The 16,097-nt window shown below is 36.8% G+C and overlaps 1 protein-coding gene across 1 annotated transcript in view; it reads right to left on the reverse strand.

The window, feature by feature from the left end:
• Window positions 1–12,876: 12,876 nt before the first annotated feature.
• The window catches only part of LOC112152817 (BTG3 associated nuclear protein), a 37,010-nt gene continuing 33,789 nt past the window's right edge, over window positions 12,877–16,097 (reverse strand). Inside the window, exon 13 of the mRNA XM_024282611.2 lies at window positions 12,877–13,776. Coding sequence (XP_024138379.1) covers window positions 13,660–13,776 — 117 coding nt within the window. The 3' untranslated portion in view covers window positions 12,877–13,659. The remainder of the gene's footprint in view (window positions 13,777–16,097) is intronic.

A 16,097-nucleotide genomic window follows, 5' to 3' on the forward strand; every position in this document is an offset into this window, starting at 1 on the left:
CTTATCCATAGAAGGAGGTTTTCTCTCAAAATTTGACATTACATGGCCCCATTCACATCAAGCTGCTTACCTTTTGCAGATTTCCAGCCTGGTGCAGGTCAACAATTTTGTTTCTGGTGTCCTTAGACAGCTCTTTGGTTTTGGCTATAGTGGAGTTTGGAGTGTGACCGTTTGAAGTTGTGGACAGGTGTCTTTGATATAGATAACAAATTCAAACAGGTATACAGGTAACGAGTGGAGGACAGTGGATCCTCTTACAGAAGAAGTTAAAGGTCTGTGAGAGACAAATCTCGCTTGTTAGTAAATGACCAAATACTTAATTTTCTGCCATAATTTACAAATAAATTCTTTAAAAATCAGACAATGTGATTTTCTTCATTTTTTTTCCATTTTGTCTCTCATAGTTGAGGTATACCCAAGATGAAAATAACAGGCCTCTCTCATCTTTATAAGTGGGTGAACTTGCCCAATAGGTGGCTAACTACCGGTAAATGCTTTTTTGCTCCACTATATACACAGAAAATGTTAAAAATGGGAATTCTGGGTATTTCTTTAGTCAAATCGTGAATCTGGAGCAGATGAATAAATACAAAAGTCTGTAGCGGTAACAAAGGTGCAATATTCGGCAGGCCACAAACTCCGTTCTGATGCATCCACTTTCAGACAAATAGATCCATGTATGTCTTTGTTTTCCAAGCTGGCCGATAAAAATATATAAATACACTGAACAGCGTGATATTGTGGAATGAGGAGGAGAGAGCATGACTGATTTACAGCAAAAGCAGTTATTCTGATTCTTTGAGGTACCACAATCAAATAAGTAATTAGACACTAAACGGAGAAAAAAAGATCAGTAATGATTGTAACATGGCTTCTTCTGGTTGTGTGCAAAGAATTATTGTTAAATATCTTCAACATGATGACTCAACATGAGTCAGAAAACATCTGCACAGCATTGTTGTGGGATGTGACCTAATTATGGGCATTTCAAACAAGTTTTGCAATTTAATACCATTTTCCACGAGTAAAAGGATTTGTCATAAAATATGAAGAAAGGAAAATACTAGAAATCTTATCTGTGACCTTTAAGAACGTGTGATTTACTCACATTTTTTTAAATGTCAAATTGTTGGGAAAGTCCCTAAACCTCTACATTTCAGTTCAAAGATCCAAGTTAGAACTGCAGAAAAGATAGGTTAAAGTTACATGGAGAAAATTAGCACTTATGGTAAGACAAGAGCACCAGGAAATGAATATAAATCAGTATAATGTCCTGTGAAGTAATGGAAACACATCCGAGTGTGAGTGTTGTTACTAAATTCCTTCACCCACTGATCACGTGACCACAAAGAGTCAAACCAGATGGTGGAGAGTCAGTGTAAAAAATGAAAACTCTATTGTTTACTCACAAAAACAAGCATGCAGACATAAAAAAAACACCACCCCAGCTCCAAAAGCTTTAAAGAACTGCACAGATCCAACACTAAAAAGTACCAACTTCCCTCTAATCTCTGATAATGTGACATATTCGGTAAAACAGAATTATTCTCCTCTGTTGCAAAAACTGTCCGAAGACATTATGCTCATCATTGTGGCAGGAACACATGAAACAGACTCGCACTGACCTCTGACCCTGCAGTGCACCCCCTGAACCTGACGTTATGTTCCGTTCGGAGTTTCCTGAGTGGAGCTTCGTTAAGCCTTTGAGCTTACATGTGATTTCTCAGAGGACTTGAAGAGTCGCCGCTAGCCGCGCTCACTTCTTCACATTAGCCATGAATATGGGGTGTTTCCTGATCTTATCTCTCGTGGTCCAATTGCATTAAAGTGCTGCAGTGCCGGCACACAGCGAGGCAGAACAACATGCACCTAATTTTCTGGGCCGAATCAGGCCAAGCCAACTGATGCTTTTGTACTTGGGAAAAGGTTGTACTCACTGACTGCAAACCAAATAAGTCAGTAGAACATCCTGATTTTGTACCAATTCTGTTACTGCTTCTACTAAAACTGACATCATTCAAAAGTCTGAAGCACAATTTGTATTACACTATGACACAAACCACACAAATAACCACAAAGGTCATAAATTCTTATATTAGTTTTTGTGCGTGTGTATTTTGCTGTTTTTTTTTTTTTTTTACATGCTCTTGTGACCTTTTTCTGATGGTGGAGGACAAATATAAAGAAAATGTAGTCAAAAATTTTATTTCTGAATATTTCTTCATTCAAAATTGTTGTGAATCAGGAGCAGACGAAAATATTCTGTTTGAAAAAGCTTGTAGTTCTGACGTAGAAGCCACAATCGGTAAGTTACAAGACCCCTGCTCCGCTCCGTTCTGGTGCATCCACTAGCAAATACATGTACATCTTTATACATCTTTGTTTTCCTCGCCCAAGCTGGCATTCAACTCAAAACTGTATGGTTGGGTAGCTTGATTTGACAATTTTTCATCTGGCAATTTTCGTATTGATTTAAAATGTTGATAAGACGATATTTAATTAATTATTTATGAGCCTCCTTCAGTGTCTTAGTTTTGTTTTCCACCTAAACTCTGAACCTCTAGTTAGAAGAACAGCACACTGCGTTTCTTTATGCAGTTCTACGCCGCACCACAACAACAAAATCTCACGTTGATGCCGGTATCGTGAAAACATGGATTGTGGTGCTTCTTAGCACCAGATAAAAACCAGTGAAGCAATGAGGCTGTGCAGCGGATCATGTGTGGAGCTTTAGCTTAAAAAAAAAGAAAATTTGTTTTGGTAAAGTCGTGGGATATATCATAATATTTATTGTAGCGTGAGACGCAAATCGTGGTACATATTGCACTGCCAGATCCTTGCCAATACACACCCCTACCAATACCGTTAGGTTGGGGGTGTTAGGGACTAGTGGGAGAAAGTGTAAACAGACAGATGATGGGATGTGAGGGGGGCTTAGTCCATATCAATAGTCCAACACACTGTTAGGCAAATTTCTAATGAACTACTGCCAAGCCGCAGACACTTTGTCCAAGAAAACAACTGTTTTTTTTTCTTTTTAATTTTGGCTAAAAATCACATGAAAATAGATCAAAAGAAGATCCAAGCAGGACTTTAGAGTTACTTTAACTCCAAGAGTTTTGATTTCTAGAAGCTAATAGAAAAATTTACATTATGGGAAGAAAAAAAGGCTTGAAGGTTCTAGAAAACAAACAAAAAAAACATATTTTAGTGGGGACAGTGTCATGTAGCTGCACCTTCATCAATGTGCTTAAAAGCTGCACTATGAAGAGGTTTTGTAACCATCTCACACCTCTACAGTTGGGGACCAGACCTCTTCTTTTAAGATGACAAAGAGCAGAGGTCATCAGAAACTCCCTCTAGACTGCACGTAAAGAAGATAAAACGTGCAGCCAGCAGTCCTGACCTCAACCTCAATAACAAACTCTCCTGTGGGATCCTCTTGGGTGTGTTGTTTGCACAATAACGACAAAAAAACACAGTTGGCTGATTTGGAGCTGAGATGCTATACTTTAGTGTCACATAAAAGGGTGACGTATGATTACTCCACACACTAGTGTCTTCTTTTAACCGGACTTAAACCATCCAAAATACACCTTGACTGCAGAGAATGAAGTTTGTCTTTGTCAGAGAAGATTTGGCAAATGATTGTATCGCTATCATTCAACCACATCTCAGAAATGCAAGCTCTTTATTATTCATGCAATATGCTTCAAAATAACTGAAAAAGGAGCCACAACAAGACCTGAGCCCTCTGCAGTTACTGAGGTGAGTTCACACAGCCGTGCAACACAAATGGTGCACATCAAGAAGAAGAAGTTAGGTTTTGGATTTATATGGATGACACCAAAATCTCCTGCAGACACTACAGACCTGTGGAAAAGCATGCAGTCAAATGATTGTAGCAACAATGTTAACGGCAATGAAATGAAATCCAGAAAACATTAAAACATCTATCTTTATGATGTGGCTCCAAATGGTGGGTTTACATTAATATAACTGGTGTTTTTCTTATTACCAACATATTCATTTGTTTTTCTGTTGATCTGTTAATCACGCCTTATGGTATCTGCCCTGAGACTGAAAGGTTGTGAGTTCAAATCCAGGCCGAGTCATACAAAAGACTCTAAAAATGGGACCCCACGCCTCCCTGCTTGAAACTCAGCATTAAGGGGTTGGATTGGGGGATTAAACTGAAAAATGGTTCCCAAGTGCAGCTGTGTCTGCAACTCACCACTTCCACCCAGATGCGTGACACTTAATGGGAGTTTAACTTTATCCGGAAAATAAATAAAAGGGATAAGGAGAAAATATAAAAACTGGGATGGGATCAACATTCTTTTTAAGACAGTAAACATGATTTATGATTTTAAAAACTCACATTTCTCCAAACTACTGCCAATTAAAGAGGTTGAAAATTTGAGATTGACTTTCTTACTGGTCTTAAATGAGCTTCTCCTCCTAAAAAGAAGCTGTAATTGTTTTCAAAATAGAAGAAATACTATCACTTTTTATGTCATTATAGGTCAATGGGCTTGTTAGCACAGAAAACTTTTCTAACATTTTAGAGCTTGCAAATTTAAATAAATTAAAAGAGTTTTCAGTTTTCTATGACTTTGACTCTTCTTTGCAACAATGATCGTCAATGAAATGGAGCATGTTTTTTCCTCAACCGTTTTGATTAGTCAGAAATGTGTTTATGGAAAAGTTAGGTCAATTGCATAAACAAAAGTTCCTCATCTCGCCTGTAAAAAAACAATTTGTGAAATACTTTTTGACATGTATATGAAATACCTGATATTGGTTTAGAACTGAAGTTTAGTGAGAAACATTGCTAAACGATTCCATTTAAATACTTCTCAAGTATACACTTTCAGATCTGCCAAAGTTTATTTTTATTTTAGATGGATGGTATTATATTACCCTGAAACTAAATCATTATTTTATCTTTGTGTAATCTATAATACCACTATAATCTGACTTTATTTCACAAAATTGCCTGGATTCCCAGCTCCTTCAATCATCTGAATCACACATGACTGACTCAGTCGTGATGATTGCTCCATATCTTGACTTTCTATGAATGTGAAAACTCAGCCTCACCCAAGAATTTCTCGTTTCTATTGACTTTGGTTTAGTGCCAGAAAAAAAAAAAAAACATGATTTAACTTCATATTCTGCATTTGCAACAAACTAAGATCCCATCTGCTCAAAGCGTGTTCATTCTGGAGACGAGTAAATAATCGAGTCCAGAAAAAGATGAAGTCCTCTGCTAAATATACCCGAACTTTAAAGTTATGTGGACTACTTTGCAGCAAACACTGACGGATTCACATGAATTGGATCTGTGGGAGTTTTGATGAGTTCATGAGTGAGTACGGCCAAAGGTGGCGGGATGCAGTGTCAGACTGGCGTTCAGCAGATCCAGAGACCTCGGAGTTCCTGTTTTCCTGGGCTGACCTCCTGGTACGGCTGGACCAGGGGAAAACATGCTCTGAGAGATCAGCCGTGTATGGCTCCAAACAAAGCACTGTACTGCATGCCACATCTGGCATAATCATATTTGGAACCAAAACAAAGATAAGAGGAGGAAAAAACAAGTCTCTGTGAGTATTTAAACTCCTTAATAAGAATCATACTCGTGGAGTTTCCTTTCATCACGTGAGAAATGCCGGCGTTAACAAACAAGCAGTCTGTCTCCCATGGAATCAAGAGCTGGCCTCGGTCCAAACTGGGCGACCTCGCAAAGTCTGTAATGTGTCTGCAGACAAAAGACCATTCCGGCTTGTCAAAACTCACAAGGTGTGAACTAAAGCACACAGCAGAGGGTCATTTCATCCTTCACTCCAGTCCGTCATAAAAGAATTATATTTGTTTTTGTTTATTTGTTACCTAAGAAACACTCAAAGGAGATCTTCACACACATTTTAATACTACTATAACTGATCTGACAAATGTTTCCCAACATTTGAAGTAAGGTGGCTTGCTTCAACTGACCCACACACTGAGTGAATGCCTCACACTTACTGTCTTGCCAGGAAGATTAGATGTTTATCCCGCTGCGGTTCATAAAAATGTCTAGGCCTCCCAGCATCCTAGACATGATTTCTTGCAATCCCCTCCTTATCACACATACCAAAACATATTCATATCTCTCTTTGAAACAAATCATTTTGCATGTTGCAAAACCTCAAAGAAAATCCTCTTGAAAACCACTTTCTGTGTGGCCAAAAACCAGATTAAGGTATAAATATTTGCTTGTTTATGTGTTGACACTTCCCATGCTTGTAAATGGAGTCCATCACGTGGTGCACTTGCTGGTTGCATGCTTGTTTACCTAAACACTATAAAAATACAAAACACCCAAAGCTACAGAACTCTGGACATGATGTTAAATAAAGAAATTAATACATACATTTTTACATCAAAGTAGCATTGTTTGGCATACAAATTAGTATTTTGTGGCCATACATTATCAATATACTGGCAATTTGGTCACTTGTGCACACGGTAAATGCTAACTTGTGTGAAAAAAATACTAACCCCTGCCCAAAAATTGCTAATAGAATGCTAACTAAATGCTAATTTGAGGCCACAAAATAGCAATTAATGCACACTTGTTGGAATTTTGTGCACACAAAATACTAATTTTGATAACCTGTGCCTACAAAATGCTAACTTGTATCTGCAAAATACTGACTTATGTGCAAAAAATGCAAATATGTGGCCACAAAATAGCCATTTGTGTGCAAAAGTTACCAGTTTGTGTACAAAAAATAGAAATTTGTGCACACAATTTTATCCTGAGCACGAATAAGGCTAATTTTGATAACTTGAGTGCACAGAATACTAAAGTATGTGCAAAAAATACTAATTTATACAAGAAAAAGGTTAATAAAATGCTAATTTGTGGCCACAAACTAGCCGTATGTGCGCGCACACATAATGTTTATTTTGTAGTTACAAATTCATTAGTATTTTATTAGAGATATTTGGCACTTCAATTTAGTACTTTGTGAGCATAAAATGCTAACTTGTGCAAACAAAATACTAACCTTTGTGCAAAAAAATGCTGATAAAATACAAATACATTTTTAATTTGTAGCCACTAAATTGGTATTTGTCCACACAAGTTAGTATGTTGTGCACAAAAGTTAGCATTTTTGCACACAAAATCGCAATTGGTGCACACAGTTTAGCATGTTGTGCGCAAATAATGCTATTTTTGATAACTTACAGAATGCTAACGTATATAGGCAAAATGCTAAATTGTGTGAAAAAAAAATGTTATTAGTAGCCACAAAAAACATTTGTGCCTACAAGGTACCATTATACCATATACCAAATACCATATAATGCTAATTTTGATCATTTGAACGTACAAAATGCTAATTTATGCAAACAAAATACCAACTTGTGCGCAAAAATGCTAAAAAATTGCTTATTTGTGGCCACAAAATTAGCAATCTGAGAGCACAAAAAACTAATTTGAGTTAACTTTGGTGTTTGTTGTTGTTTTTAATAATGTCATGTCCAGGGCTCCGTAGAAAGCAACTAAAAGAGGAAATACAAAGAAAAGTAAAGTTTGTAAATACAGCTCTCTCCTTTTGGTTACGTTTGAAAAAAAAAATCAATCAATAAACATTTCATTGAATGATTCAAAGCGTCTCCAACTCACCACAGACGATCGAAGCAGCCGGATTCGCCCGAGTCTGAGCTGTCACATCCCGGTTTGCGTCTGAAGAAGCGTTTTGGACCGTGCCGCCGCTGTCTGCAACACTGTACCCCTCTTCTCTCACACATCTGGTCCCCAAACTGAAGCAGCACCTCCTCCCCATCCAGGCAGCCGCAGCTGGACACCGCGCGCCCTCCTCTGAGTTTTTACAACTTTTGACGAGGCGAGGGATTCCCTCCGCTGTCTGCGTGAATTATCAAAGCTGCACAAGCAAACTATTCATGTGTGATGTTCCTCATCCCACCTCCATTTAGGCAGCGGAGGCTTTGATCCAGAAACACGGTCTCCTTCACACAGAGATGAGCGCAGCGGAGGCAAGGTGGGGTTACGCGGGTTGCCAAAAACGCACTAATCTGATACAAGGCTGGTAATTGAACCAGCAACCGGATCCGCAGATTGATGCTCTGCTAAAGGTGGGCAGTACTAACTTAATGAAGTAGCTAGGTTTTGACGAAACTGTTACGAATAATTTTACTACACAACTCTGGACATGATCAATTAAAACTAACATCCAACTCACATCCTAGCGATTTCAGCAATCTTGGCATCAAAACTTCTTCAGGGCATTACTGCTTGTATTTTTGTTATTCAAATACTTTAAATATTGGACAAAATATGAAGTCTTCAAATATTGCTATTTTAAGTAAATTAAAATATTGTTTACCTCATATTTTAGCTACATGCTAACATTTTTTGCTAATTTGTTATCTACTGGGGTTTTTTAGGCTAATTTCGAGTTTAGCTTCTATTTTAGCAACAGGCTAATGTTTTTGACCAATTTAGTTTACTTAGGAATTTTTGGCTATTTTGGAGTTTAGCTAATATTTTGGCTATATGCTAATATTTTTGCTAATTTGTTATCTACTGGGTTTTTTAGGCTAATTTCGAGTTTAGCTTCTATTTTAGCAACAGGCTAATGTTTTTGACTAATTTAGTTTATTTAGGAATTTTTGGCTATTTTGGAGTTTAGCTAATATTTTAGCAACATGCTAACATTTTTTGCTAATTTAATATCTACGGTGTGGGGGGTTTGGCCAATTTAGAGTTTAGCTTATATTTTAGCAACATGCTAACATTTTTGGCTAATTTCATTTACTGAGGAATTTAAGGCTATTTTTGAGTTTAGCTTTAAGCAACAAGCTAGCTTTATGGCTAATTTGGCATCTACTACGTTTTTTGGGCTAATTTGTACTTTAGCTCATATTTAAGCAACACACTAAATATTTTAGCAAAATAGTTATGTATTAGGGATTTTTAAGCAATTTTACTACACATTTTTTCAGAAATTAAGGTCAACTTAAACACTCTTAGTTCTTTAACAAAGTGTCCAGGTTTTTTTTTTTTAGAACATTTAACATTTTGCAAATAGCTTTTGCATTTTCAGCAAATCCCTTCAGCAGTTAAAGTAAATTGCATCACCAGCAAAAAGCTTCAGCATCTTTACTACTTTCAGATCACAATCACAAGTAATACAACTTTTCTAGTTTACTTTTTGCTAATTCTTCAATTTAACAGCCCAATTAATTAATTAATTATTATTAATCCAATTCTTAATCCAAAAACCAAAGTAAAGGTTAGAAACTTGTTTAGGGCATAAACAGGTATTAAGGTAAATACCTCAGCAAGAACCAGACTTGGCTGTAATGATAATTTACTGAGACTGTTACACAAAAGTAACCCAGTCTGTATGAAAAGGGCATCTCACAGGTGTATCTAATTAGAAAGTGATCAAATCAGTCAGAACCATCTGATGAGGAGAACCAGTAAGTGAACCACATGGCTGATGTTGCAATACAGGAACTATCCAGCCGCACAGTTTTGAGCTAGAAGCCAGATCAGACAAAGAAAATGAAGACCTACATGGATCTTGTCGTCTACAGATATATCAGAATGACTGTCACATCTACAAGCTTTTTCCAATGTCATTTTTATCCATCTCCTCCCAATTCACAATGATTTAAATAAAAAAAATACTCGGTAATATAATTTTAAGCTTAATTTTCTTTATATATGTCCTCCATCGTGAGAAAAATGTCACAAGAACATGTTCAAAACACAGAAAACCCCCATTTTCTTCAGAGTGGGTCACTCATTACGACAATGTGTTACTTCAGCCAGAGTAAAATTATTTTGGTAAATGGCATTTACTTATATAGCGCTTTTCTACCTTCCTCAAAGGTCCACTTTACACTCACAGACCCATTTGCACAATACTGGTGGCTCAGCTACCGAAAACAGATGCCAACCTTCCACCAGAGGCAAGATGGGGTTCAGTGTCTTGCCCAAGAACACTTCGACACATGGGCGGGCAAGGTGGTAATCGAACCTGCAATCTACCGATCAAGGGCTGACCGCCCTACCACTGCCCCACAGCTGCCCCATTTTGGAGAAACTCCTATCATGCAGTGGAGGACAAAGCATATCTCAAGGACACTCTTACTTAATACAAGTCATAACTGGTCTTTAGTCATTAGTCAGTATAGTGCTTAAGACTCACAGTTAACTGAAAATATAAAAGTTTGACTGGAATAATTTCAATTATTCCTCTTGAGCCAATCTCTACATGTTTTTAGAAGCAGTGGAGCACTGAAAAAAGCAGCAAGCTCAACACCACTCACACAAATTAATTTGTCATTCAGTTGTAGGGCTGCACTGGGAATTGGACGGAGCCACCAATATTAATAACAAGTGGCAAGTAGCCAAGCAAAACACAGATTGTGCTTTTAGTCTGTTTAGGTAGCTTATTGCCGTTTTAAAATAATTGCACTCTATTACCATATCAGTCTTACTATGGGAAAAATCACAATAAAAAGCAGCTGTGGTACAGAACCAGCCTTTAAATAAAATATGTCAATGCATGACTAATTCTAATTTGAGATGGAAGTTTTTATCTTGAACTTCTGGCAAGTGTAGTCAAGTTTTGTCTGCATCTGTGCTATTAAAAATATTTGAACATATAGGATTTTTTTTATTGTAGTTTTGTCCTCTTAGGACCTGAACTCTCATTTGATATCCCTTTTTTAATTCTCTTAGTTATTTGGACCTATTGAAACCTGTTAAGTGTAAAAACTATCATCTATTAAAATGTAATTGAAGAGAAAAATGATGTGCACATATGTGCATACCAGGTCTGAATTTCTATAAAACCCAATAAAGTCACCATTATGTAATAGAATATAAAATGATTTATTTACAAAATTACACAATCCAGCACATCTCAGGGCTTTGGACTCATTTTTGGTTGTCAGAAACCGAACATTAAAATATAGACACAGAAAAAAAGGTAAATCTCATCCACTGATGTGTTGAGTAGGTCCCCACTCCTCGTCAATGTGACATGCCATTAGAGCAACCAGAAATCATTAAGTTTTTCTTAATATATTGTATTAGCATTTAAGCTGCACCAGAATTAGCTGTAAGCTGATGTACACCTGCCTTTTCTGGGTGCATTTATGCTAGTATAATAGCATTCTCCAATAAAGTGAAGTCCCATTGTACACATATTTGAACATCGTGTTTCATCACATTTGCATTTCATGACAAAGTTACAATGCTATATCTAAATAAGTATAAGCTATTAAATATGTTTGGGCTTCTTACCTTGTTGAGCTTTATGTTTGGAGCAGCCGACTGAATTCTCTCTTCCGTTCTCTGCCATTTTGAACTTATTCTGTAATGTGGCGAACTCTTCTGACACCACTAAATGGTTGTATAAGTGTCTACACATGTAGTCATGGGGCCCAAAGCAAGTAGAATTTACTACTGTAGAATTATAACCTAAAATGTGTTGTGCACATATGTGGATGCCAGGTCTTAAACCTTTTCCTTAAGGTTTAAAATGCTTCATATGACTTGAACCATGCTAGTCTTAGCTAGTCTATGCAAATTTAGCCCATTTTCTTTTTTAAATACAGCAGCACAAATGACCACAAAAGATGTATAACAGAAACTCTTCAAACTTAAGCATCAGAAAATAAAATAAAATGTTTTTTTTAAGAATGAAAGATAAGTCTTCCAGTCAGAAATCAACTCCACATCTTTTTGCTCCAAAATGGATTCTCCATGCAAAAAAATTGGATTTCCACATTAGAATTCTTAAAGGCATCCAATTCAGTTCAATTTATTTATAGAGAGCCAGTTTACAAATGAGGTAATCTCTGAGCATTATTACACAAAAAGCAAAAACATCAGTTTTATTAAATATGATGATTCAAATCAGTCCAGAATATTCCAGCAAAGACAGATTGTTCCAACTCTAACAGTAAGTGATCAACAGATTACATCGAAGGGTTTTTTTGGTGCAATCCCAATACTGAGGAAGCATGTTGCCATAGTGACCGATCCCTCTTCTGGGTGGAGCTCAATGAATGATACGGTTCTCTTCCTTCTAAATTTCTACACATGTGACAGGCTTACTGGAAGAGTGATAAGATCAGAGAGTAAATACATATTACACCATGAAAAGCTAATCCACTATTGAGGAGAATTTTAAATGGGAGAAAATGATTTTTTTTAGGTCAAACGAGCAAAAAAAAAGGTTAACGCAAGTTCAAAGAGGGAAAAAAAATAAACATCGGAGGCTCTGTGAGAGAAATTTACAACATGAAGAGGCTGTTTAAAAGGAGTCCAAAACAGCAATGACAGACTCAAAGGAAACAAGAAGAAGCGGCCAAGACCGTGGATGTTGATTTATTGGGTTCGTTTTTGTCGCCTGGTTGTTATCTTCACTACAAAATACTCTCTTACATCACTGTGAGCATGGGAAACACATCCAATCCAGCACATCCATCCCCAGGGGGTCTCAGTCAGTGTCATGCTTATCTTTTTTCTTTCAGACTGCTATGACACTCATGGTTAATGAAGCGTCGCTTCAGCATAACACGTCCCTCGTAGTAAAAAAGAAAAAAAAAAAAAAAAAAAACTAGCACACGATGAGGTTTAAGAAACACGCTGAAAAGCAAAGATTGATTACAAACCCCCATAAGTTTTGCCTTTCATTTCTTTCGGACTGCTGACAGTCCAGTAGCAAGTTTTTTTATGATCTTTGAAACAAATATGATGCACATTTACTTCACAAAACTATTTTGCCCCGGAAACCTCCAAATAGAAATGATCGTTTCAGACGGTCATAAATCGTCTTCTTTTTTTTTTTTGTGAACCCAAAATAAAAGCACCCTTTTATGGTAACCACAAACATGTTTATTCACATGAACGGATCAGTCACACGGACAAAATTGGAGGAAACAAACATCTTTTAAGGTTTTCTTACCCGCCGAAAAGCATCTAGTTGTGCCTACCACTGGCACCATCTCTTTAATTCATGTCCCTCTGAAGTTAAAGCTTCAACTCATATCATCTTACAACAACATAAATAAAACAAACTAAACTGTGGGACTGAACAACTATGTAAACAAGCTGAACACAGTAAAAGAAAGTTAAGCTAATAGCTGGGAGACAAATTATGGTCTGTTGTAATAAAATAAAAAACACTTAAAAACAACTGAGGTTAGCATTTCTTATCTAAATCCACTTTCCAGTGCAAATTCCTGTAAAGATTTAGTACAAATATCTCCGTTATTTTTCAAAACAGATGTGAAAAGAGAATTTGAGCCGATATTGAGGCAGGGCGACGCTCCGCATAGAGACAATTCTCCGTTTTCGTCAGTGCAGAAAGGCCTTTTTCAAGATGATGGAGCACGAAGGTCTTTTTAAGTTCTGTGAATATTTCCAGATTGCAAACTCTGGTTGGCGATGAAGGGAGACGTTTGCCAGGAAAAACAATGGAAAAAAATGTTATCCCTCTGTTTCATCTGCGACCTTTAATATTTCTTCAGACTTTCGAAGTTAGGTGCCTGTCGGACTGTTCATAAAAATGTATTAAGCCAAACTGAGAGGAATAGACTTGTGTTGAACACGATGAGATCTCAGGTGGCAACTGAGGTGACAATCTGGACAACCTCGCCGCTGCCTCCGTGGATGGCACCTTGGATGGCTTCTTTCACCTCTATGTCGGCCTGCAGGGCGGGGGCCAACTCAGCAGCCTGCAGAGAGGACCATGAAAGGAAAATACAGATAAATCATCAAACCATCACTCTTGAACTCACCATTAAATGGGACAAATACTATTTTTCAATCTATCTGAGGCAACTATCAGCTCAAATAATCTAACATGATTGATTCCCCTATGATGAGCCGAACTGAGATAAGAAATGATGTCATATTTTTATTAGTATCATCATTCTTAAGTCCTTCAGTCTTTATTTTAAACCTGTTTTACTCAATGGTGAGCCTCAAAAGTGACAAAAAAGCAGAAACATCATTCACAAAAACACATCAGTTGTTTCAAAAAAAATTTTTTTTTTATTAAAGATTTAAAAAAAGCAACATTTTTTTAAACCATGGGACAAACTGGAATTAGACCATTGATTTTTCTCATCCACAACAATTATAAATATTTATTGGCTTTTATTAACAGTCATGGAGATGAGGGAGAGCACCATATTTTAAACTGGAGTTCTATGGTTAGTGTTGCAACATAAAAGAATGTTTCATAACAGCGTGGTCTCACATGAGTTATGACATTGAAAAGAACAATTCATTCACAGATTTTGTAAAATTGGATACCACTGGGTTTGTATAAATCGATGCCAAAAAGAACAAATTGGAAAGATCCAACAGCACCATTTCAGGAAAAAGAGACCATTCATTACTAGGGAAGAAAAAAACGAAAAACTTCCTTCAAAATACTTGGACAAAGCTCATACTTGTGACAGAGTGACTTAGTTTCTATAGTAAACTTCTCATACGAGTTACTAAATAGATTAGGCGTCAAACTACAAGGAAATCTAGTTGGGCAAATAAATTAATTGTCAATCACAGCTTCTAAAAGTTGTCCCAGTTAAATAGATAGTCGAGTTAAACCAGAGGTCTATAATGTTCATAATAAATACACTTAAGCTGTGAGAGAGACAAGATGTATAAAGAGAATCCAGGAAATTGTTTGATATTTAAATATTTTTTATGCTACCCTGGTTGTTAACTGACAGAAGTCAGTTGTTTTCTGTAAGTTTTCACCAGGTTTAAACACACTATAGTTGCTGTTTTGGTCCATTCCTCCATGCAGATCTTCTCAAGAGCTGTTCTGGGGCAGTTGCTGGACTTTTAAATCCCTCTACAGATTCTTTATCGGATTGAGGTTTTAATGGGGGATAGAAGAGGGACAAAATTCTTACTTGGAGTTTTTTTTTGTCATCATTATACAAACAAATTCTTAAAAAATAAATATAATTCAACAGACATACTCTGGATTCCTTTTTTTACATTCTTTCTTAAAGTGTATTTTATTTGCTTTTATGTAAAGCGCTTTGTGCTTCTGATAAATAAAAGGCGCTGTACAAATTAACAAAGTTTGAAGTGTAAATATGATCAACATTACAGACCTTTCTTATTTTGGAGGGCAATTTGGAGGTTTTGGTATGGTCGCCTCTTTTAAACAAACGTTTTTCAAATCGGAAATTGTTTTAGGTTGATAATTCTTGTTAATTTTATCCTTTTTATCTTTGTATGTGGAATGTGGAAAATTGGTGACTGACACATTCAAATAAGAAATAATGAAGTGTGAAATTCTCTCTAAAAGCCATGCCATCATGTAAACCAATACAACCTAGAGAAAAAGCATTCATAAAAAAGAAAGAAAAAAGCATTTTAGCAGGCTGGGTACTAGTAACCACTGACTTTGGTTGCAAAAAAAAAAAAGAAGATAAAAGAAAAAAAACAACATTCTATATCTGAATAACACCATAACAGAAATGATTTATCCCATAAAAGCGAAACTTTAAGGCAGCTCTATAATAAAAGCATGGCTACCCTCTTGAGACAAGGGATATAGACTAGTGGATCATCAGCAAAGAATGGGCATGTGTGGTTATTTATACCGCTCTCAGCATGTAATAGTGGAGTTTTAGTAAAAAAAACACTGATAAGTAAGATACATGAGTTAGCCCTTTTCATTTTGCTATGAAGTGTTTCACTTCATCTATGTGTACGACTGAGACAAGACTAAAAGATGAAAGGATGTGAACAAGAAACAAGGCAACAGGAAGGGAAAAACATGACAAGAAAACAAGTTTAAATCCTTCCTGACTTCCTTTATGGTTGATGACAGAGTGAGTTTGTGCAGCTAAAAAAACCCAAGAAAGAGAGGTCCGTGACTCAGATGAGGACTATGAGGAGTGACTCACTCCTTCCTGAAATACATGCCAGAGGTTCCTTCAAAGACACCTGCAGCATGTAACCCTCCCTGCAGCCCAGCATGCTGTCACTACACAACAGCTCTGAATGGAGAACAGCTGGACCCCGGCAA

Source organism: Oryzias melastigma, linkage group LG6 (assembly GCF_002922805.2).
Source record: "Oryzias melastigma strain HK-1 linkage group LG6, ASM292280v2, whole genome shotgun sequence".
NCBI classification, from domain to species: domain Eukaryota; kingdom Metazoa; phylum Chordata; class Actinopteri; order Beloniformes; family Adrianichthyidae; genus Oryzias; species Oryzias melastigma.